The sequence below is a fragment of the Trichosurus vulpecula genome, chromosome 6 (genome assembly GCF_011100635.1).
Source record: "Trichosurus vulpecula isolate mTriVul1 chromosome 6, mTriVul1.pri, whole genome shotgun sequence".
In the NCBI taxonomy this organism is placed as follows: domain Eukaryota; kingdom Metazoa; phylum Chordata; class Mammalia; order Diprotodontia; family Phalangeridae; genus Trichosurus; species Trichosurus vulpecula.
This window is the reverse complement of record NC_050578.1, coordinates 275,985,450-276,009,126: the sequence shown is the minus strand read 5'-3', so window position 1 is coordinate 276,009,126 and position 23,677 is coordinate 275,985,450. Positions and strand designations below refer to the sequence as shown.

The window sequence follows — 23,677 nt, the reverse complement described above, 5'->3', positions numbered from 1 at the left end:
ACCAGCCCCGTCCCCGCCGCGCTACCCAGGGCTTGGCCATGGACCCTCCCTCCTTTTGCCCCACAAAGCCCAGGCGCCTCTTCTGGGGGAGAGTCTCCCCAGCGACCCCCAAGGCTCAACCCCCTCCGGAACCAGGACACTTTGGGGGCTCCGAGCTTAGGCCCGGGCCCCCAAGAGGAGTTTAACTGAACTCTCCCTGAAACTCGCACCCAGCCTCCCCAGCGCCCCGCCTGGGCCCCCCAAAGGAGAGGACCTCGAGGAGGCCCCCAGGGCCTGGGGGCACGGCGTGACCTGCCTTTCACAGACGGCCCTGAAGAGAGGGATGGAGGCTCCCGGGCCTCAGTTTCCCTACGATGCGCAAGACGGGCCCCCTCCAGTCCCCTGGCCTGCCTGCCTCCCTCCCCTCAGGCCCAGCCCCGAGGCCTCCTCAGTCCCCGGCGCCGCTCCTCCTCCCGCTGCTCCGCGGGCCCGGGCCTTCTCGAGAGCCTCGCGGGCCTCAGCGCCGGCGGAGGCGGCGCGGAAGGCTCACCTTGAATAGGGGCTCCAATCTCCGCCAGCTTGGCCTGCAGCTCCGGCGCGGCCCAGGCGCCATAAGGGGCCGGGGGCGGCGGCGGCGGAGGCGGCGGCGGCGGCGGCGGCGGCAGCTGAAGCTCACCTTTAGACGGCTCGGGATGTTCCGCCGCCATCTTAGCGGCGAGAAGGCGCGCGGCCTTGGGGACCGAAGAGCCACGGCCTCCCGGAACTTCCGGCGATGACCAATAGGAGCCAGGCCTACGGGATCCGGGCAGCCAATAGAAATGAGGCGGGGGGTGGGGGGAGGGCGGCTTCGTGGAGCACGCCGGGAAACGTAGTCTGGCGTCACCAGGAACTCCGCGAGGCGCATGCGGAAAGCGGTCTGGTTGGTTGCTGAGCCTTCTCGGACTTGTGGATCAGAAACCAGGGGTGGAGAGGGACGGGCATCCGTGACCCACCCCTATGTCAAGCTTTGGCCAAGAAGCGGCCCCGCTGCCCCATGGGAAATGTAGTTCTCCCCGTTCCCAAGAGCGGTTGTAGTCCCGCCGGCCTCCGAGGCTGGAAGGAGCCAGACAGCGCGGCTTCCCCATGCTCAGAATCCAGGTCCTGCCTAGCCCCGAGCGGCCTAAGAGAGAATCGATGTGTGCCCCGTAAACAGCGTGGCGGGGCAGGGAGAGCGCCAGAGTGACCAGCTGTCGCCCTGAACAAAAACTGGGCTGCTGCATCTCCTTTCTTCGGAGAAGTGGGGGATCGGGGGTGTGGAGTGTCATATCTGCCGCCAAACAGCGCCCTGCGCCCCTACACCTACAGATGAGGACACTGGGGCCCACGGTCGGGAATCCTGGAGACCAGTTCGAATCAGGCTGTGCGACCCTGGGTTTGCCTCGGTGTCCGTCTCTGTAAATGTGATAGATGGCGGCCCCTCCCGGCAGGAGATGGCAGTGGTACAGCAGCGCTGAGCTCCGACGAGGTGCTCTGACCAGCACGTGTCCGGGCTGCTGCTGACGAGGGCACAGGGCCGACGGCCGGAGCTGCCTCCCAGCTCTGTACATCTTCATCCATAGTCATCATTCAGTCACTCCGAGCTGCGCCTGGCGCCCGGCACCCGGCAAGGAGCAGGCACCCAATAAGCTCTGACCGATTAATTGTGGGTGCCCCTGCACCCCCCTTCCATTAGCCACTGATAGATAAGCTTTTACACAGAGATATTTACTTCAAAAGGGACAATACCCACAAATAGGTAGAGAGGAGGCACAGCCCCCCTGGGATGGGAGCAGAGCCACCCACCGGGTTCACGGCCTGGGGTCCCCTGCACCCCGGCTTCTCAGGTTCCCCCCTGCAATCCTGGCTCGGTCACCAAGGCTTAAACCCCAGCTGAGAACCGTCTTTGGCCACCTGCAGAAACAAACGTCCCCAGGGCCACTGCTTCAAGGTGGGGGCGGAGGGGGGGGGGAGGCGGGACCAGGAGGAGGGTCCTTCCCGTCTCACTGGGCTCAGTTTTAGGCAAATTGAACTTGCTTCAAAGTCCTCTCAAGGCAACTCCATTGGTTGAACTGCGCATGCAGAGATTAGTCCAGGTTATAGAAAGAAGAAAAGGAGGGAGGAGGAAAGAGGGAGGGAAGGAAGAAGGGAGGAAGGAAAGAGAAAGGAGGAAGGAGCAAGGGAAGGAAGGAGGGAAGAAGGTAGGAAGGAAAGAGGAGGGAGAGAGGAGGAAGGAGCAAGGGAAGGAAGAAGGGAGAAGAAAGGAAGGAGGGAGAGAAAGAAAAGTGAGAAAGGAGGGAGGGAAGGAAGAAGACAGGAAGGGAAGGAAGGTAGGGGGGAGGAAGGATGGAAAGAGGAAGGAAGGAAGGAAGGAAGGAAAGTGAGAAGGGAGAGACGAAGAATGAGGGACGGAAGAAGAGAGAAAGAACAGGGAGAGAAGGAAGGAGGGAGGAAGAAAAATGAGAAAGAAGGGAGGGAAGGAAGGAAGAGGGAAGGGGAAGGGAGGGAGCTGCCTTCCAACACTAGCTGTGGGACCTTCGGGCACATCACTTCTGCTCAGGCATTCTCATGCCTTCTGCACAGACTTCTACAGCAAATGAACTCATAAATGACCTGCTTTTCAAACCTTAAGACGCTATGGAAGTGTCTGTTCTCAGCAAAGAAGCAGACAGGCCAGAGAGGAGCAGCGACTTCCTCTAAGTCCCACTAGCAGCGCAGTGTCTCTGGCTGTGAACCCAGAAGTGCAGTCTCCCCATGCCAGGCTGCCAGACCCCTCTTGTGGTAGGAGGGCAGGACTCCTGGGTCCCTGGAGACCTGGAAGTGGAGAAATTCCCCAGACAGGCCCCAGAAGGGAGAGCAGGAACAGCTGATTCAGGCTAACACTGCTCTTGATTGTCTTCGAGGAGCTGTCTGAGCTGCCCCACCCTTTCTGGGCCAGGCACATTCAAGGGCTGGAAGGAGATAGGGCCAAGCCAGACCCTCCAGGGAGAGAAGTGAGGCATGGACACTGAGACCGGCTCTATTGTGGCCCGGCCTGTGCTGTCCTGTCCCCACTCAGAACCCAGCTCCGGGGCCCACCCCTTCCAGCCCCACCCAGGCCTTGCCTGAGATGGCCCTCTGAACAATGCCCCTTCTCTTCTCCCTAGGCCCAGACTCACTGTTCCTGCGAATCTTCTCCTCCACACACCAGCCGCTGCTGCCTTATCTAGAGGATAGTAGTGAGAGCTTGCACAGACTTCAGGCATAGTCTAGCCCAAGCCCCTCACTTTTACAGATGGGGAAACTAAGGTCAGAGAGGTGAGGTCGCTGGCCAAGGTTCTACAGCAGTAAGTCCGGACATGGCAGGGGCAAGATCAGAACCCAGACACAAGGCTTTCCCTACTGTGCCAGACTTTGATGGGCGCCATCTGGGAGGGAGACTTAGGTCCATTAGGCATTTCCCACAATGACCCAGCATATGCCCACCTCTGGCACCCTCCAAAAATGGCTCTTGAGAGTAATCGCCTCAGGCTTCTTCCCTCCTGGCTCTGAATACCAGTGTGATGGGAAGTGCTGAACTTGCAGTCCCAAGACTGGCTTGTAATATGTGCTCTGCCCATCAGGTTCTCTGCCACCTTGTCCTCAGTTTCCTCACCTGTAAAATGAGTCGTCTGGCTGGATGATCTCTGAATCCCATGTGCTCATCCCCTAGGTAGCTCTTTCCCCTCTGGGGGCACTGCTCAGGGCTGAGATTTCAAAAGCTGGGGGGGAGGAAGAGGAGAAACCAGACCTAAGGGAGACAGGCAGGGAGTTAACTTGGGCCCTCCCTTGTTACCAAGTTAAGCTCAGGCATAACCGGTTCCTTTCTGGAAGATCTGTCCCAGCTCCAGGTAACCTGAGCCTCCCTGGGAGTCCAGATAGTAGGAGCAAAATATACAGCTGTGTGGGCAATGAAAATGGGCTTTTAGCACTTAGTTCAACCAAGTGCCCTTGAAGAGTTTGGCCTTTGTTTCCTTGATTAGATTGGTGTCCTTGGTGACCTCCTTGGCTCAGGGGAGGGCCTAATTCACATGGGTTTGAGTGGCATATTTGGGACATCAGAGGCTTTCAGACCACACGGGTTTAAGTTGCCTTTTTCAGGTGGGTGAGTCGCATGTGGTGACTCACCCTTGACCCTGACAAAGATATAAAACCAGGAGCTGGCTTTCTCTTTCTTGGAGTTCTTACCCACAGCTGTGGTGGTGCGCGTGACTCTGGACCAGCCCTTGTTATGAGTTCCCAGGCTGAATTTAGATGTTGGTAACTATGAATTGTATTTGGTCTGTCTGTTGATGTTTGTGATTTGTTTGTATTTGCTCTGAAGTTCAAGGTGCTGGCTTTTCCCCCTGAACTAAGTGAATGACATTTGTATGCTGAATTAAAGTAAGCTTGTCAACCCCTCAACCGTTGCTTTCCTTAGTAAAGCAGATCAAAAGAACCTGGGCTGTGGCAGCATTCTTGTTGTTGGGCTTGTGCTGGTCTTTCACCCCTACAATAGCTGCTAGCCGGATTGTTGAAACAACAGCCTAGGGCTGGAGAGACTGAGGCCTGGAAATAGAATGGGGATGGTATGGGGAGAGAGCTGCCAGAGCCTGAGATGTGAGGAAACTCAAGAATTTCACATCAATTATGGACTTCATAACAAACTGGAAAAACCTACATGACGTAATGCTGAGTGAGCGGAGCAGAGCCGGGAGAACATTATACACAACCAGACATATGGATTCTATGAGGACCAACCCTGACAGACTTCGCTCTTCTCAGCAACACAAGGTACAAGGACAATTCCAAAGGACTCACAATGGAGAATGCTATCTACATATCCAGAGAAAGAACTGTGAAGTATTTTTTCTTTTTCTCTCTTTTGTTTTTGTTTTTGGGTTGTTGTTGGTTTGTTTGTTTTTTTTTTTGGCCCTGTTTCTTCTTTCTCATGATTCATTTCATTGATCACAATTCTTCTCCATAACTTGACTAGTGTGTAAATTAATTCAATGCGAAGTTATACAAGATTCCATGCCGTCTTGGGGGAGGGAGGCGAGGAGGGAGGGAGGAGGGAGGGAAAAAAATCTGGAACTCAAAATTATGTAGAACCAAGTGTTGTAAACTAAAAATAAAAAAATTAATAAAAAAAAAAGAATTTCACATCATTTTCTCTTCCCTGGTGGTTCCTCTTGGTCCTAACAAGAGCCCTCATGGAGTTCCACTCTTGATTGGGCACCTCTGTGGGCATGGCCTGGGTCCCCCCATCTCAGAGCCCTCAGTAGACTCAGCTCTGTGCCCAGCCTCGAGTTCCAGGCTCTCTGCCCGTACCAGACAGGGTGAGAGGGAGATACTGATAAAGACAGGGACCGTGCCAGCCACTGAAGGGCAGCTGTCCCCAACTTTGGGTCAACAGACTCTGTGGGAGGGCCCAGCTGCTCTCAAAGACCACAGGGTGTCTGCTAAGAGGGTAAAGCTGAGGTCTGGGAAGCAGTCCCTAAGACCAGCACTAGAGTATCTTAGCTCTAGAGATCAAAGGCAGGGAAGCAGGGCCAGGATCAAGGATCCAGGCTACACACCTCTACCAGAATTGAAATCATGCTCAAGCTCAAGTGGTGAAAGAGGAAGAGGAGAAGCTGCGGGTTTGAAGCCAAGGCCATTTGAGAAGGGAATGACAGCGTTTGTGTTTTCCTGTGCTATCTAGAATGGGAGCAGAGCTCTGGGGAGGACGAGGAGAGGTGACGGGGCCTGCACTGCCCAGAGCTGTTGCCTAGCTATGTGACCATGAGCCTTTAGTAGCCTCAGTCACTTCTTCTATAAAATGGGCACAATCTGGACCAAAAGTAACATAAAGGAGTGTGAGGGAGGTGCTTTGGTCAAACATGATGATCCTGATGGAGAGACAGTAATGATGGGCTTCTCACCAACCTCCAAGCCCCCACCAGGAACCACACCCTGGAGGAACTTCAGCCAGGGCCCTCTGGCTTGTAACTGTCTTTTCCAAAACAGTATTTCAGGAAAGCCTGCTCAGTGCTTCACCCCATTCCCACCAAGAGCATCCCCTTTCCTTCTTCCCACTCCTCTGGTCTCCATTTCAAGAACCTTGAATCATGCTCAAATCAGCCATCGCTCCTAACTGGGGTATCAATTAGTCTACAAGTATTTATTTTTAAACTATATTTTTATTTCATTAAATTTTTCCCAATTACATTAAAACATTCTTAACATTCACTTTTTAAAATTTGAGGTTCCAAATTCTCTTCCTCGTTCCTGTTCCTCCCCTACCCCTTGAGAAGGCAAGCAGTGTGATACCAATTATACACATGAAGTCATGCAAAACATATTTCTATATTAGCCATGTTGCAAAAGAAAATACACACACAAGAAAATTAAAGGGAGAAAATTCTACTTCAATCTGCACTCAGAGTTCATCAGTTCTCTCTGGAGGTAGATGGCATTATCATCATGGGCCTTTGGAACTGTCTTAGATCACTGTATTGGTCAGAGTAGCCAAGCCTTTCACAGTTGATCATCATTACAACATTGCTGTTTCTGCGTACAATGATCTCCTGGTCCTGCTTACTTCACTTTGCATCAGTTCATATAAGTCTTCTTGTGTTTTTCCATCATTCCTTATAGCACAGTAGTATTCCATTACAATCATATACTGGTTGTTCAGCCATTCCCCACTTGACGGGCATCCCCTGGATTTCCAATTCTTTGCCACCACAAAAAGAGCTGCTACATTTTTGTACAAATAGGTTCCTTTACCTTTTCTTTGGTTTCCTTAGGGTAGAGACCCGATGGTGATATTGCAAGATCAAAGAGGATGCAGATTTCTAGCTCTTTTGTTGTTCCAAATCTTACAAGTGCTTATTAAGCACCTACTGTGTGCCAGGCATTAGGGATTCAAAGGAAATTAGCCTATATTCTAATGGTATGAAAATAGGTCTATACAAAACAGATCCAAAATGATTTTAGAGGAGAGGGCAATGGTAGCTGATGATCAGGAAAGACTTGAGCTTAATTGTGAAGGAAACTAGAAATTCTAAAAAGTTGTCTGTTGTTTGTCCTTGATTCTTGGAGAGGACCATGATGTCTAAGAGGCCGAGGTAAAGAAGGAATATATTCAGGAAATGAAGGACCCTATATGAAGGAACAAAAGAATGCCAGAGCTGCTGGACAGACCGAAGAGAGAATGAAGGGAAGTGATGTATAACAAGTCTGGATAGGTGGGCTGGTTTGGGGCCAGCTTTAAATCCCAAACCGAAAAGTCCTAAGGGTGACAGGGCACCAGAGATGACCAAGGAGGGAGTGGCACAGTAAGACCTATGTGCATGCACTTTGGTAACTGTGTGTAGGATAGACTGTAGTGGGGAAAGATGGGAGGCAGGAGAGCAATCGGGGGCTCCACGAGAGAGGTCAGAAAGGCCTAATATGTCAACTGGTTGGCCATAGTGCCAGTGAGAATAAGGAGTCCAAGATGACACCAAGATTGCAAACCTGACTGGCCAGAAAGATGGCGCTTTCAACAGAATAAAGAAGCTGAATGAATGCAAAAGCATGCATGAAGCACTTGGCATGCCTGTCAGGCACTAAGAATGTAAAGACCGAAAAAGAGACAGTCCCTGGCCTCAAGGAGCCAATGCTCTAAAATGGAAAGGGAGGGCAGCTAGGTGGCACAGTGAGTACAGCACCAGCCCTGAAGTCAGGAGGACCTGAGTTCAAATGCGGCCTCAGACACTTGACACACTTACTAGCTGTGTGACCTTGGGCAAGTCACTTAACTCTGCTTCAGTTTTTTCATGTGTAAGATTAGGTAGAGACGGAAATGGCAAACCACTCCAGTATCTTTGCAAAATAAACCCCAAACCAACCCAAATGGTGTTTCTACAAAGAGTCGGGCACAACTATGGAGGACATCATTATACACATGAGAGCTAGGGGGCACCGAGAACCTGTTGTGGGGTGTACCCCACTATTAGGGGGCCTGATGTGCTTTCTGAGGAGGAGGAGAAAATGGGGAATACGGTAAAGGCCTTCTGAGGCATCAAGAAGCAGGGGCAGAGCTTCCAAGTCAATACTCCTCAGGAAAGTAATGAATTGAGGCTTTTAGCTAACGGGGCAGGAGGTGAGAGGCTGGCTCTGTCAGGGCTTCAGGGAATGGGACAGAGAACCAGTCAGGGAGGGGTAAAAGGTCTCTCCCGGCACTATTAGGTAATGCAGATTTGTAGAGGGCAGTGGGGGCTAGCCAGGCAGAAGGACCTGGGCCCTCATATGTAAGACCACCAGAACATCAGTCAGAGGAGGGTGTGAGAACATGCCTATATCTCTGTCTCTAATAAAATCTGACTACATCAATTTCTGCAAGTGAGGAGGGGAGAGGGGAGAAGGAAGGGAACCCCAGGAGGGTCAGACGGTGTTACTCTACCAAAACCCTTCCCTTTTATAGGCCAAAGTCATCATTTCTAATGAGGTGCTAAGTTAGATCACCTCTAAAGTCAAAGTTATGCATTAGACCCTCCCAGCCTTCATATTCTATGTTCTAAGGGCCCACCTAGCTCTGACATTCTATGTCCTATGTTCTAGGCTCCTCCCAGCCTTGACATTCCCTGTTGTAAGGCCCTTCCCAGCTCTGACATTCCATGTCCTGTGTTCTAGGCTCCTTCCAGCCCCGACATTCCATGTTCTAAGGCCCCTCCCAGCCCTGACATTCCATGTTCTAAGAACCTTCCCAGCTCTGATATTCCATGTCCTGTATTCTAGGCTCCTCCCAGCCCTGCCATTCCCTGTTCTAAGGCTCCTTCCAGCTCTGACATTGCATATCTGGTGTTCCAGGCTCCCCCCAGCCCCGACATTCCATGTTGTAAGGCCCCTCCCAGCTCTGACATTCCATGTCCTATGTTCTAGGCTCCTCCCAGCCCTCATATTCTATGTTCTAAGGGCCCACCTAGCTCTGACATTCCATATCCAGTGTTCCAGGCTCCTCCCAGCCCCAACATTCCATGTTCTAAGGCCCTTCCCAGCTCTGACATTCCATGTCCTATGTTCTAGGCTCCTCCCAGCTCTGACATTCCCTGTTCTAAGGCTCCTCCCAGCCCTTCCCAACTCTGACATTCCCTGTTCTAAAGGCCCTCCTAGCCCTAACATTCCGTGTCCTGTGTTCTGGGCTCCTCCCAGCTCTGACATTCCCTGTTGCAGGGCCCTCCCAACACTGACATTCTACACTGAGCCTCTGGTGTGTGCCTCCATTGACATTGGGACCAAGCTCTCTCCTTCAGCCAGGTTGTGGTCTCTCTCAAGATCCTCTCTGACTCAGCCCTTCCAGGTCTCCAATCCCCAGCCCCTTCTGGACAAACAACCCAATTCATTCAGCTCCTTTCCCTTCAGAAGGGCCTGAAGCCTCCAGCCTCTCCCCTCACTTTGACCCCTCCTTGACCGAGCCATCTTCCTAGGGCACCAGTCTGACCACTTCAGGCTCCTGCACCATGTTCAAGACCCTCAGCGGCTCTCCACTTCAGGGCCTGCTAGTCCTGGTCTTTCCACTTTGGCTCTCTCTGCAGCTTCAATTCCCATGACTTCCTTCCAATCAATATTAAGCGCCTGCTATGTGCCAGGTGGGCTGCTAGGTGGCACCATAGTGCATAGAGCTCTAGGCCTCGATATCAGGGAGACACCTCAACCCAAGTTCAAATCCGGCCTCAGACACTTCCTAACTGTGTGACCCTGGGCAAGTCATTTCACCCTCTTTGCCTCAGTCTCCTCCACTATAAAATGAGCTGGAAGAGGAAATGGCAAACCGCTCCAGTGCCTTTGTCAAGAAAACCCCAGATGGGGTCAGGAAGAGTTGGACAGGTCTGACCAACATGTGCCAGGCACTGTGTTAAGTCCTGGGGAGGAAAAGGAGTAAGAGACAGTCCCTGCCCACCCTCAAGGTCATCCTCTAAAAGGGGAGACAATAAGCAAACAAATCTGTATACACTTTCTAGGGCCAAATAGGAAATAATTAACTGAGGGAAGGCACTGCAGTTAAGAGGGGCTGGGGTAAGAGAAGGGTAGGAGAAGGCTTCCTGTAGGTGAGATTCTCATTGGCACTTAAAGGAGCCAGGGAGGCTGGAGCAGAGGGAGAGAGCCTTTTAGGCCCTGGGGGCAACCACAGAGAATACCCAGAGCTGAGAGATGGAAGGTCTTGTTCACGGAACAATGCCCTCTGTCAACTCTGGGCCTTTCCCCAAGGCCCTGATGCCCCAAATAAAGCTCCTTTCACCCCAGGTTCCCATTAAATTGCTCTTTTCTTTCAAGGCCCAGTTCCAAATGGCTTTCTTCACACACTTTCCCTGGCTCAGCCTGCAGAAGAAGAATCTCTTTCTGCTTCCATTTCTCCTAGCAGGCTGCCTGAGCTGTCCTTCACACTCACCACTCACCAGCCTCACACCTGGGCTATTTGTGGACACAGAGAATGTGGAGCACAATGAGGATGTGTAGGAGGGTGGTGACCCACCCAAGGGAACCAGGGAGCAAATTTCTGAGGGGTTGATGAGCTTCCCTTTCCCCCACCTCATGAGACTAAAAACTCTTTGAGGGCAGAGTCTGAGTCATATCTCATTGGTGTATCCAGAGCTAGCCTAGGGTATGGCCCACAGTAGGCAATTAAGAAATATTCCGGGAATTGAACTCTATCTTCTAAGATGAAGCTCTGACATTTTATGTTTGAAAGTCTGAGGCCTCTTTCATTTATGACATTGTATGCTCAAGGTTCCAAAGTCTCTCCCAGCATGAAGACTCTGTTCTGCCTTAGAAGGTCCTGCTCAGCTTGTATATCCTTAGGACCCTCCTCACCCTGGTGTCCTATATTCTGGGTCTTAAAATCCCAGAGAGCTCTGAAATTCGATGTGTTCCAAGTCTCATGATATGCTGTGATCTGAGGTCCCTGCCAGTTCTGATATTGTCTGGTCCACTGTTTAGCTCTGAAATTCTAGAGCATTGCCCTGACAGCGTTTGCCTGTCCCCCTCCCCCTTCTCTTCTTTCATCGGTCTGCTTCCCCTTCTCCAGTATCTTCTCCTCTCTCCCTCCTCCCTCCCCTCTTCTGGGTGCCCACTCCCCTTCTCTTCCCTCCCACTCTTCTCAGCCCCGCCTGCTGAGTGTGATGGGGAGAGGGGCGGGAGAGAGCTGAAGCCTCACCACCTGATCCAGCAGAGCTGAACAAGCGGAGCCGGGACTCGGAGCCCGGGGCAGCGAGAGCCAAGGTGTCCAGAGGGCCTGAGAAGATCTGCTGTTTCGCCAAAGCATCCCCTTTCCTAGCTCTGGGACCCCCACTTTGCCTGCATCACTGGGCACGGACCTTTGCTACCTCCGGTGAGCGGCTGGACTAGGGGGCCCTGATGGAGGATCAGGACTAACAACCCCAGAGCCCCCGGAAAGTGTGTGGGGGGTGGTGTGAGGAAGCAGCCAGGAGCCTGAGCGGAGGGAGCCCCAGCGTCGTGAGTACTGACTGCAGCACCTCTGTTCGGGGGAGCGGTGGGGAGGAGATAAGGCAGAGGAGACATCCCAAAAATGGGGAAGAAATGGAGGGCTCTCCCCAATGTGGGGGGGGGGTGTCGCTGAGCTCATGGGGAAAGGAGTAAGGAGGGAGGAGAGGGAAGGACAAATGGGGAGAAATTGGCCCAGGGCCTGAACAGAGAAAGCTCAAAGAAATGAATAAAGAGAAGTGGGAATGAAATACAGAGAAAGAACAGAGATGAAAATATGGAGGCAAGATTTGGGAGGGAGGGCGATCACAGGGACATGGGAGGGGTTGGGGGGCTGAGGTCTGGAAAGACCCGAGAATGGGGAGGGCACTAGTGGTGTGTTAGAAGGCTGACAGGGCAGGTGGCAGACACCTGACTCTCAGGGCCCCTTAATCTGCTAGGGTCCAGCTGATCCTCTCCCAGTAGCCCTTGATGTACTGCCACTCTTCACTCTCTCCATTGGTTCACACCTTCAGGTGCCCCTCACTAGCTGAATGTCTATACCTCACTTTCAGGTCAGTTCCTCCTCCTCCTCTCCCACACATACCTGACCAGCTCACCTGGGCCTCAGTTTCCCTCTCTGTAGGAGTGGAGTTGAACCCAGTCTCTAAGCTCTTCCCTGATGTCATTCTCTGTTCTATGTTCTCAGGGCCTCCATAGCTCTGACATTGTGGTCTCCGTTCTAAGGTCTTTCCAGGTCTGATCTCATCATCTTCTCCTTATTTCTAGATCCCCGTGGGGATAGTAGGAGAGGAAAAGTGGCTCACTGGGGAAAGGGGAGGGGGAGGTGCTGTGTGTGTCAAACAAAGAATTTTTCAAAGCTCCAGGTCCCTACTCCATTTTGGTGTCTGTTCTCAGGAGACAGAAAAGCAATTTGTGAAATCAAGCACTAGGTTGAGGTGAAGCATCGTTATTAAAATTAGTCCCCATACTCTAATTAATCTGGGAGCCCAGAGCTGAGGCTGGGATACTGCAAAATGAGCTGCGCCTTTCTGAGGGTAAGAGACGAAGGGACCCGGGGCACTGGCCAGCCAACAGTGTAATGGGACCACATCTGGTGCCAACAGGTGTTGAGACCCTCACCCTCAGCCATGGGGATTCCAAGGAACAGGACAGAGGGCAAGAGTTGGAATCAGAAGGCCAGGGCATAGGCATGGGCCCAGCCCCTTCCTCAATGCCTAGCCTCATTTCCTCCTCCATAAAATGGGTCTCTACAGTCTCTTACATCCCATGATCCTAAGTCCATTTCAAGTCTGGATCCTCCCAGCTTGTCCTAAGCTCCTCTCCTTAACCCCAGTGCCCCCCAGCATGTTGGCATCCCAGTGCTTGCTAGGGAGCCTAGCTGAGGCTAGGACACCTGCCACCCACCTCTCCTCTATGGTGGGAACCCCTTAGTCACCTTCCCCCTTCCTCAACAGTGACAGACTTGGAAAATCCCAAGAAAGAAGCTCTGATTGAGGTTCTCAGGGAACAGGGACAGGTTTCAGTCCTGAGGCCCCCGGGCAATACAAGTCTGCTGGGCCTAAGAGGAGAACAGAGGTCAGAGATTCGTGTCCTGGAAGGAGGTAAAGCATGGACTCCTACCTTAGACCAGAGCCAGCCTCACCTCCAAGTGTGCGATCTCGGGGATGGGGATTTGAAGGTGGTTTCTTCCCTCTTAACCTTGCCTGTCCTCTCCTCTCCCCACAGGCTCCAGGGGGATTAAATCTGTCTGCAGGCCAGTGGAGGTGGAGATGGTGGGGGGAACCTCAGAGAAGGAGAGCAGGCTAGGGCCAGGAGTCTGGTGGGAAGGTGCAGAAACAGGATAGCTCTTTCCTGCTGGAATGGGTTTACCTTTAATCCAGGATTACTATTCTGAGAAGGCAGGGTCAAGGGAGGAAGGCCTGTGGCTAGGCAAAGTGAACAGAGCCACGAAGGCCCTTATTTTCTGCTCTCCTGGGGCCCAGCTGTCTCCATTCTATCCCACTGCCAATGAGCCCACCGCCACACCCACCCACGTCTTATTCAGGAAGAAGAGGAATTTGGGGGCCAGAGGCTTACGGCCCAGCAGAGACTGACCAAGGCCCAGGAGGTGATGATCACCAGGTGGAGGGGCCCCTCCCCCTCCTCATGCCCAGGGAGCTCCCCTGAACAAAGCTGACTTTCCATCAGCCCTGGCCAAGAGCCCGTCTGCTCTTGAGCATTTGCCAGGCCCACACTGTGGGAGCTCTCCCCACACAGCCCTTGCTCTCCTACCGTCGAGAATGAGGCCTGCATCCGTCCGATTATTAGTAAAAAGCATCACGTTTCCATACTGCTCTAGGGCTTTCCAGCCAAAGTTTATCATACCCGTTTTCTAGATAAGGTCTAGAGTGAAGGGCCTTCAAGGCTCCCTCTGGCTTCCTCCAGGTCAGGTCCCTTCCTCTTGATACTGGGTTCAGAGTTGGTTCTTCGGACCCCCCCACCCCACCCTGCCCCTGGGGCCAGCAACAAAGAGTCGACCTGCCACTGAGGGGGCAGAGCCCATACAAAGAGAAGGCACCAGACAGACAAAATCACCACCAACCTCAGGCTTTGCTAGGAGGCAGCACTCTGAGTCATGAATGGAGGCAGAGGCTCATTCTAGGCATGGAGGCTGCCGATGGAACGGAGGGGGAACAGCAAGAAGCCCAGCCTGTGGAAACTTCTCCCTCTGGTCCCCCTTCCTTCCAGCTGTGGTACCATCTCCCCACAGTTAGCTCTGGCCACAGGTGAGACAGCCTGGGTTTCAAGTGCCTAGGGATGGGGCTCCTCCCTCACCTTCTCTCCCCTCTGCTCCTAACCTAGTTCCATGGAGATGGAGCTGGGCCCAAAAGGCAGGACTGAGCTCTGGGAGTGGGTATGGGAAGTGGGATGCTGCTTGGACACAGCAACCTGGGGGCCCATGGATTCTTCCACAAGTACCCACCGTGGGCAACGCCCCATCAGAGCTTGGGGTTCCCTACACAGAGACAGACTCTAGCCCCTGCTTCTTTCTAGGCGTTCACGATCGGAGAATCCTAAAAACAGACATCCTACATCTCTGCTCTGGAATCACAAATCAGGATATGAGCAGGGTGGTGAGATAAATCCAAATCAACAGTGGGGGGGGAGGGGGAGTGTTCCTGGAGAGGTCATGTGACATGGCCCCAGAGGGAAGGAGGGACTTCATCTCGGTAAAATGGGATTTAGAGGTGGAAGGAATTTCAGCAATCATCAAGTCCTTCCTCATGCCTGTACAGATAAGGAAACTGAACCCCAGTCACACAGCTAGTGCCCTTTTCATGATTTTTTACTGCCCCTGGGAGCAGATGGCAAGGGTGTGGGGAAGTCCCTTCCAGGGACCGGACACAACAAAGTGAAAGGCATTGGAATGGGGGGAGGGGGGGACAGAGACCTAGGTTTCCCCTCATGTGTCCTGCGTGCCTAGTCCTGTGCTGGGAAACACCGCCATCTTTGTCCTGGATGCACAATGTCCATCCTTTCGGGTAGCACAGCTCCCAAGACACTCCACAGACAGTGTTGGAGAAGCTAGACAGAGGGAGGGCTCCGTCCAGGCTGGAGGAGGCTCAGGCAAGGCTCCAAAGGAGAGTCTAGGACAGGACCTTCAGTGAGACCTTTCCGATTCCTGCTGCCCATGTCCTGCCCCCACTACTAAGACACTGTAATTCCACCTGAGACAGGGTCATCACAGACACTGAGGAAAAAGCTTCTCAGTAACTGATCCCCACTAGGGCTAGAAATGTGATATCTCCTCCCTACCCCCTAGACACAGAGGGTTCTGCTTTCAGCCCAAAGCAGGGAAGAGGAGCAAGAACAGGGTCTGGAGGGAGGAGATAGTGTTTAGTGATCGGTGAGGAGCCAGTGAGGGAGGGAGCCAGTGGGCTGGGGGTAAAGGACACACAGGACCCAGGCTCGACTGCCTAACGCTTCTGAGTTCTTGGACAAATCCCCCAGTCTCTTCATCTGTAATATGCAGAGATCGAACTAAACGAGTCTTGAAGGGACTGCCCGAGGTTGGTATCTTCCGATACTTCAAAGGACTGAAGGTCCATCCCACCAGCATCCTCCCCAATTACAGCACACTGACCGCCAATGTGACCTCAGTTGTCACTCCCTGCCTGTCTCTGGCCTAGACTCCCTATGTGTAGAATGTGAGGGTGGGTATAGGTCTCTCAGGTGGCTCCCTGCTCTGACATTGTGGGTTTTGCAAAGAGAAGGGTGGGCTTCACTGTCATCCTTCTCCCCTCACTTACAGGTACACCAGGAGAACACTGGCCCCATTCTCCCCACCCCAGACGCCCCCCTGGGCTCTGGCCCAACAGGAGCCCATCTCAGGGGGCAGGGGTGGGGCCTGGGCCCCTCCTCTGCCGCATCATTCTCTGCTCAGACATGCCACCGGTTCTGGCTCGGCTACAGCAAGCAGCCAAGATGGTGATGACCAGGAAGAAGGTGGTGGTGCTGCTGGTACTGGGTGGGATGCTGAGCCTGCTCCTCCACCAAGGATCGCAGCTCAGCTGGTAAGGAAGTGGCAGGGCTGGAAGGGGGGGCTCAAGGACTCTCAATGGTCTGCACCTTCCCAGTCTTGGGCTCAGGCGTCCTTAGCGGTGATCTCTACGGTGCAGACGAGGTGACCTAGAAGGTCCTTACCTTTGCCCCCCACCTGGAATAAATAAGTCCCAGTACTTCAGTTTCACATTATTCCATTGGATTCTCCTAAGGTGGGCAGGGCAGGATATTTATTCTCATTTTACGGATGAGAAAAATGAGTCCCAAGAGCACATTCTTGATCCGGTCACTGAAAACACCTCTTCCCTCCATTATTCCTCCTTCCTAAGCTCTCCAGCAGCCATTCAGATGACCAATGAGGCTTATCTAGAACTCGGGTCTGCTTCCCCATCTATAGCGCTGCAGAAGACTCAGGGGGCACCTGTGTTCAAACATTGGATGGGCTGGCTTGCAGAAGAATTACATTTGTTTTTCTTGGCCCCAGGAACAGAGTGGATGTTGCAATGGACAAATTTAGGCTTAAAAAACTTCCTAACAATTAGAGCTGTCCAGAGGTAGGAGGGCTTCGAGCAAGCAGAGGTGGGGTGACGCTCACTGGGTCTTTTGTCCTGGGGATTCCTTTCAGATACAGGTTAGACTAGATACCCCTGGGGTCCCTTTGGATGCTTCAGGGACAACTCTTGTCTCTCCCGGACCTCCTCTGGCACCAAGGCCAGAGTCTGGAGCCCATTCCTGTAGGGAGGAGAGCCACCCCCAACCCTGGGGATGGTGCTGATTTCATACTTCAAGGCCTAGGCCTATAATGCACTCACAAGTCACTGGCCAGCCCTCAGCCTAGAAGAAGGAAAAGGGAAGAGCCAAGTAAGAAAGGCGACATCCGAGGCATCCTCCATGGCCTCTGGGGCCCAGCAGACCATAAGTCCTCAGCCTTACCTAGGACAGGAGCCAACTTCCTCATCCCTGGAGATTCCATGAGGTGGATACTGGAGACAAACGCTGCGATCTGATGGTGCTCCAAGTTAGGTTGGAGCCCCCTTCTCATCAGCTGCCACTGGGCCATCGCGTCTCCTACGTCTCTGGAGCAGGGAAGGTTTCCAAGATGGCCAAAGATGCTGAACAAACCAATATTGGAGGACAAAGAAAAGCTGGACAAGAGAGAAGATGAGCAAAGGGCAGTAGAGGAAGGAGGGCAAGGAGAGGGATATGGGGAATGCAGGCTGTCCCACTATATCTAAGGGGGTGGACTTTAAGGGGAAGAAGGCCTGAGGAGGTCACTGCAGGAAGCCCAGGAGCAAAGGGAGGAGTCTGTGTCATCTAAGATGTTAGAGCATTTGCGTAAGGGCCAGGGCCAGCAGGAGGCAGCCCCATGTTTGCAGGTGAGGTGCCTGCCCTCAGACAACAGGCACGCACCCAGAGCTGGCTCTGATGACCCTCGGGTGACCCCTGGGAGTCTCCCCCTCAGCTTCCTGAGCTGTGGAGAAGCTGAGAAGCAGGAGTCTCTTCAATTGGACTCACCAGTGACAGTGGAATCTTCAAAAGGGGAATGAGCTGCTATGGCAGGAAGGGGGCTCACCCTCCCTGAAGGTCTCCCAGCAGAGGCTGGGTGACCACTTAGTACTACGTGGATATGGGGACAGACAAGATGGACACCAAAGCCGCAGTCCTAACTGGGACATCCCCTGGGAGGCGGCTCCTGTCTGTATGACCAAGGATAAGCTCAACTGCAAACTGGTGGGATTTGGACTCACGCCCTCCCAAGGGCTGACCCTGCTGCTCACTAATTCCCTCCCCTCTCTGGGTCTGTTTGCTCATCTGTAAAATAGATGACACCAGTGGTCTCTTGGGGTCCAGAATCCCAGGAGATCAAGCTCAGCCCTGGTGCTTCAGCACCATGGAAACCTGGGGCCTGGGAAGCTCCTCAGCGACCAAAGCATCAGTGGATGGGGTGGCCCCAGGGAGGACCCTTCTGGCCCTGGGCAGTGAAGTGGTGCAGTGGGAGAGCACTGTGCCTGGGGTAACGAGGACCTGCATTCAAATCCAGCCTCAGACAGTTAGTAAGCTGTGCCATTTAACCTCATCTGGGAATAGTGGCAACAGTACCTGCAAGGCTCAGATGCACACCTGGCACATAGTAAGGACCATGTAAATGTTAGCATTATCACCACTAGGAGATGTACTGACCTTGGGAGAGCACCTTCCCCTTCAGGGCCTCAGCTCCCCTACCTGTAAAGCTCACTTGACTCATGTTCTTTCTAGTACGGTCTGGGTAGGAGGAGAGACCGGGGCAACAAATGTTTACTGAGTACTTCCTATGTGCTGGGGCAGCCAGGGGGGCCCCCGAGGGCAGGGAGGGCCAGGCCTGGAGTCAAGATGCATTTTACCCAGTTCAAATCTGGCCTCAGAGGCTTCCTAGCTGTGGGACCCTGGCCAAGTCACTTTAACGTTGGCCCCAATTCCCTCATCTGTAAAATGAGCCGGAGAAGCATCTTGGCCAAGAAAACCCCAAATGGGGGTCACAGGGTCAGACGCTACTGAAAACGACCGAACCACTAAGCGCTTGTTGAGACACAAAGAAAGGTAATAGACGGTCCCTGTCCGTTAGCAATAGTCCAGGTGCGAGGCCATGAAGGGGGCATTTGAGATGAACTGCGCTGCATGTTGGGGGAGGGGAGGGAAGGGGCCAGGATGCCCCTAGGTGGGGAGCCTGGGGGACTGGGAGGGTGGGGATACCTCCTACAGTAATGGGGGGTTGTTTGTATATGTGACCCCAGTTTCCCCAAACTTAAAGAGGGCTAGATGGCCTCCGAGGATCGTTCTAGCTCTAAAGCAATGACCTCAGCGGCGGACGGCATAAACTGGGGCAGGCTGGCCCCCTGCGGTCCTTGAGGCTGGGCTGGGGGTGGACCCCCTCGCAGATCTGTTTCCGCTGGTCAGGTGGTCCTCGGAGGGCCTCGGTCCGGGCCCCGCCCCCAGGTCACGCACTCTCCTCTCCCCTCCCCTCCCCCCCGCAGGTCCCCCAGGCTGCTGCTGTTCCCCGGAGCCCCGTGCCGCCCGACCGGCCGCACGCGGCCCAAGCACACGGCCGTGGCCTTCGTCAAGACGCACAAGACGGCGGGCACGACGGTGCAGAACATCCTGTTCCGCTTCGCCGAGCGCCACAACGTGACGCTGGCGCTGCCGCGGCCCAGCTGCGAGCACCAGTTCTGCTACCCGCGCGACTTCTCGGCGCGCTTCGTGCACCCGGCCACGCGGCCGCCGCGCATGCTCGCCAGCCACCTGCGCTTCAACCGCGCCGAGCTGCGGCGCCTGCTGCCCAACGACACGGTCTACGTCACTATCCTGCGCGAGCCGGCCGCCATGTTCGAGTCGCTCTTTAGCTACTACAACCGGCACTGCCCGGCCTTCGTGCGCGTGCCCAACGGCTCGCTCGAGGCCTTCCTGCGCGCCCCGCGCGCCTACTACCGGCCGGACGAGCGCTACGCCATGTACGCGCACAACACGCTGGCCTACGACCTGGGCGGCGACAACGAGCGCAGCGCGCGCGACGAGCCGGCCTACCTGGCGGGCCTCATCCGGGACCTGGAGGCCGCCTTCTCGCTCGTCATGATCGCCGAGTACTTCGACGAGTCGCTCGTGCTGCTGCGCCGCCTGCTGGCCTGGGACCTGGAGGACGTGCTCTACGTCAAGCTCAACGTGCGCAGCGCGTCCTCGCGCCTGGCCGCGCTGCCCGAGGGCCTGGCGCGCGCCGCGCGCCGCTGGAACGGCCTGGACGCTGGCCTCTACGAGCACTTCAACGCCTCCTTCTGGCGCCGCGTGGCGCGCGCGGGCCGCGAGTGCGTGCAGCGGGAGGCGCGCCAGCTGCGCGAGGCGCGCGAGCGCCTCCTGCACCGCTGCTTCGGGCCGCGCCCGCGCCTGCGCCCGGCCGCCGAGATCCGCAACAAGCAGCTGCAGCCCTGGCAGCCGCTGGGCAACGTGGGCATCGTGGGCTACGACCTGCCCAGCCGCCCGCCGGGGCCCGGCGGCGACGAGTGCCTCAAGGTGGCCATGCCCGAGGTGCAGTACTCGAGTTACCTGCTGCACAAGCAGAAGCTCCGCGCCTCGGCCTGGGCCGAGCGGGGCCGCGCCGGCTTCGGGGCCGGGGACCGGCCCCCGCCGCCGCCGCCGCCGCGCCCCATCCGAGCCCTGCCGCGGCTGGCCCGGAGGGGCTGAGCCCCCGCCCCCCGCCCAAGAGAGGCGCCCCCGAGGGGGCTGAACCCCTCCACCAACCACGTGCATCCTGGATGCGGGCAGCTCCGCCCCCGAGCCGGCGGGGGGGCGTGACCTCCCCGCCCACGTGCGGTCGGGAGGGGAGTGACCCCCAAACCCGAGAGATGCGCCCCTTCCCCCGCACCCCCAGCAACGTGCTTCCAAGACAAGGGCAGCTCCGCCCCCGAGCCGGCCAGGGGGGCTTGACCTCCCCGCCCACATGCCGGCAGGGGACTGACCCCACCAAACACAAAGAGATGTGCCCCCAGAAGGGGCTGGCCTCCTCCCCACCACCGATGTGCTCCCGAGGCACGGGCACTCCGCCCCTGAGCCGGCCAAGAGGGGACTGACCCTCCCACACACAAGAGATGTGGCCCTCCTGCCCAGCCCCCCCAACAACGTGCTTCCGAGACAAGGGCAGCTCCACCCCCGAGCAGGCCGGGAAGGCGTGACCACCCTACCCAAGTGCAGTTGGGAGGGGACTGACCCCCCCCCATACACGAGATGTCCTCCCCAAGAAGGGGCTGCCCCCCTCCCCGCCCCAACAATGTGCATCCGAGACAAGGGAAGCTCCTTCTTCCGAGCCGGCCGGGAGGGCCCGACTTCCCTACCCCCCCCATCTGCTCCCCGCCTTCTGCCCTGGATGTGCCAGGACAGGATGATCCCCACCTCTCCAGGTGTGTACTTCACCCCCAGGCTGGCCAAGAAAAGCTCTCACCCACACACGTGCAGTTCCTCACCTTAACCGGCCAGGAGGGGGTGACCCTCTCCTCTCTGGGTGTGCAGGCTCATTCTCAGGCTGGCCAAGGAGTGACCCCACTCATCCAACACACCCGGGCCCAGGAGATAGGCATATGCAGAGTGTCCCCTACAGATGTGTAGCTCCGCGCCTAACTTGGCCTGGAGGGGGTAACTCCTATCTTTCCAGGTGTGCAGCCCCACCCCCCCAGGCTGGCTAGGAGGGGGTCACCCTTCCTTCCCATTACCTGTTAAACACCATCCCCATGTCATCTGGAGGTAGTGATTTTTCCAGCTCCAGAAGGTGGTGAAGCCTATCCTAACCCCCCAAAACCCCCCTCAGGTGTCCTCTCTTCCACCTAATCCTGCTTATGAGGAGAGGGTGACCTGGCTCCCACATTCCCTTTCATCTAAAGGGGGTGACCCCCTCTCTCCAAGCCCTCCAAAGGGGTGGGGTGGGGGGCTCCCAGCATTACAGTTTGGCTCCAGAGGAGCGGGCACCCTTTGCACTCCAGCTGTGAAGCCCTGTCCTTCCCCAGCACACACATCCCAAGGCCCTCATTCAGTCCTTCTTTCTCTAGAAAGTGACCCTTCTTAAATTCGTTCTCCCACTTGACCTCACCATGCAGCTCTTACCACCATGGGGCCCAGCACTCTTTGTCTTCCTGGCTCCATCCCTTCCCTACAGCAACAGTTGCTCTCACACCCAGGGACTGAATATGGGTTGGGTTTTTTGGTTTTTTAATAAAATGGATTTTCTGAGGTCAGTCTCCTCTCCCGGGGCATTAATAACCTGAGAACCAAGGCTCTGGGGAGTGGCACAAGGGTTGGGTGCCCTGATAGCAAGAGCCCCAAGGAACCCTGCTCATTTTACCAAGGAGAAGCTGAGTCCTAGAGAGGTTCACTGACTTGGCTGGCTCCTCCAGCTAGTTATAGTAAGTGTAGCATGGAGGATTTGAAACTGACTCTTCCCAAGTGGGGGTAGGGGAAGAGGGCACATGGATATTTTCAGAGACTGGAGATGAGCCGATGGTATACATTTGCTCTCCCTTGCCCAAGTGTGAAGCTTGAGTTCTGCCAGTAGAGACTAGAGCTCCCCAGTTCTTCCCGCCTCCCTAAAAACGCTCAGAGGGTGGTTCAAAGGCCTAACACAAGAGCTGGATGGAATCTCGTTCTCCAGCCCAGCAGGTGCCATTGTTAGAGCAGTAATGCTTTCCCAAGGACCAAGAACAGCAGGGGGCAGCAAAGCCAAGGGAGCCTGGGAGAGCTGAGGAACACCAACCGGGAAGAGAGCATTGGGGAGCTATGGATCCATGTGGGGAAGCCTAGGAGGTGGGGACTGGAATATCAGTCCCACTGGAGGAGCAGATCTTGACCAACTGAATGCTGTGGTCTCCTTGGGAAGGGTCACCTCTCTAACGAGCCCGGGTCCTTTCCCCAGAAGGGGGAATGTCAGACATGGTGGCAGCCCCAAGGCAGGTCTCGAAGTCTGGGACAAGCATACAGGTGCCTGGATAGGTGGGGCCCACGATAGGCATCAGTCTTACTGACTGCCTTGGGGCTTAAATGTGTCCTTTCTTTAGACTTTACAGTGTTCAGCAAAGCCTGTTCCATGCCTTAGATGCCTGATGTTGTCAGTCTGAAATCTCTTTGTGGGAAAGAAAGGACCATATCAATCCCAATTAGAGAAAAGCTCTCAAATCTGAACCCAATTACTCTGTCTAAGGAAAAATGTCTCTGAGCCCACCACAATCACACATAGGTTCCAATGGGTCACACAAGTCTCATTTGAGTCTTCCTTACCATGGCCTTGGGCACATACCAAGGCAAGGTGCTGCTACTGTAACTAGCAGCATTTTTGTAGTGCCTACTATGTGCCAGGCACTGTGCTAAGTGTGGGGGGTTTAGGTATAAATTTATTTTATATATATGTATAGATATTTATATATGTTATATATTTTATGTATAAATATTTTTATTTACATATAAATATATATTTATAAATATTATCTAATTTGATCCTCATAACGACCCTGGGAGGGAGGTGCTAATTTTTTAAAAAATTAATCTATTTATTTAAAATATTTTTATTTTCCCCCATTTTACAGTTGAGGAAACTGAGGTAAACAGAGATTAGGTGACTTGCCCAGGGCCACAAAGGTAGTAAGCCTCCGAGGCTGGATTTGAAGTCAGATCTTCCTGACACTAAGGCCCAGCACTCTGTGCACTGTGCCACCTACATGGTCATGTCAAGGCTCTACATACAGTGTCTGATTTGGCTTTCACAACAGCCCTATAAGGAACTAAGACAAGTGTCATCATTCCATTTTACAGATGAAGAAACTGAGATTCAGAAAGTGGAAGGGATTGTCTAAGGTCACAAGATCTGACTGTCAAACACAATGCCTTGCAGATATAAGGAGACTGAGAATTCACCATCCCAGAGTGAAGTTGGTTAAGCCCTTCCTCAGGTTTCTAGGGGTCCCCTTAAGTGTTAGCCAGCATTGGCTAGGGTTTCTGCTCCTGTGTATTCTCCCCAATGTGAAATACCAACGATTAGCAGCCTAGTTTCATTTAAACAGTTAACTTCAAATAGTATTTGTAAAGGGATGTTTACTGCCAAGATATAGCAAGGACAGAAATTCCACTGTGTCCCCTGACACATGGAGCCCCCTCTCCCACTCATCAC

At 54.4% G+C, this 23,677-nt stretch overlaps 2 protein-coding genes across 2 annotated transcripts in view; one reads left to right on the top strand and one right to left on the bottom strand.

Moving 5' to 3' along the window:
* Positions 1-732, bottom strand: part of SF3B2 (splicing factor 3b subunit 2) — a 28,511-nt gene extending 27,779 nt beyond the window's left edge. The window contains exon 1 of the mRNA XM_036762820.1: positions 530-732. Within this exon, the coding sequence (XP_036618715.1) occupies positions 530-686 (157 nt within the window). The 5' untranslated portion in view covers positions 687-732. The remainder of the gene's footprint in view (positions 1-529) is intronic.
* A 15,065-nt stretch (positions 733-15,797) lies between these two features.
* GAL3ST3 (galactose-3-O-sulfotransferase 3) lies at positions 15,798-20,214 on the top strand. Its single transcript, XM_036764422.1, has 2 exons — positions 15,798-16,016; positions 19,017-20,214. The coding sequence occupies exons 1-2, from the start codon at positions 15,889-15,891 to the stop codon at positions 20,212-20,214; spliced, it is 1,326 nt and encodes a 441-aa protein (XP_036620317.1). The 5' UTR covers positions 15,798-15,888.
* The last annotated feature ends 3,463 nt before the right edge of the window (positions 20,215-23,677 follow it).

What these genes read in the sequence shown, in the direction of transcription:
- GAL3ST3 (XM_036764422.1), top strand. Translation starts at nt 15,889, where the DNA reads ATGCCACCGGTTCTGGCTCGGCTACAGCAAGCAGCCAAGATGGTGATG. An exon ending in CAAGGATCGCAGCTCAGCTG is followed by an intron (nt 16,017 to 19,016) that starts GTAAGGAAGTGG and finishes TCCCCCCCGCAG; the next exon opens with GTCCCCCAGGCTGCTGCTGT.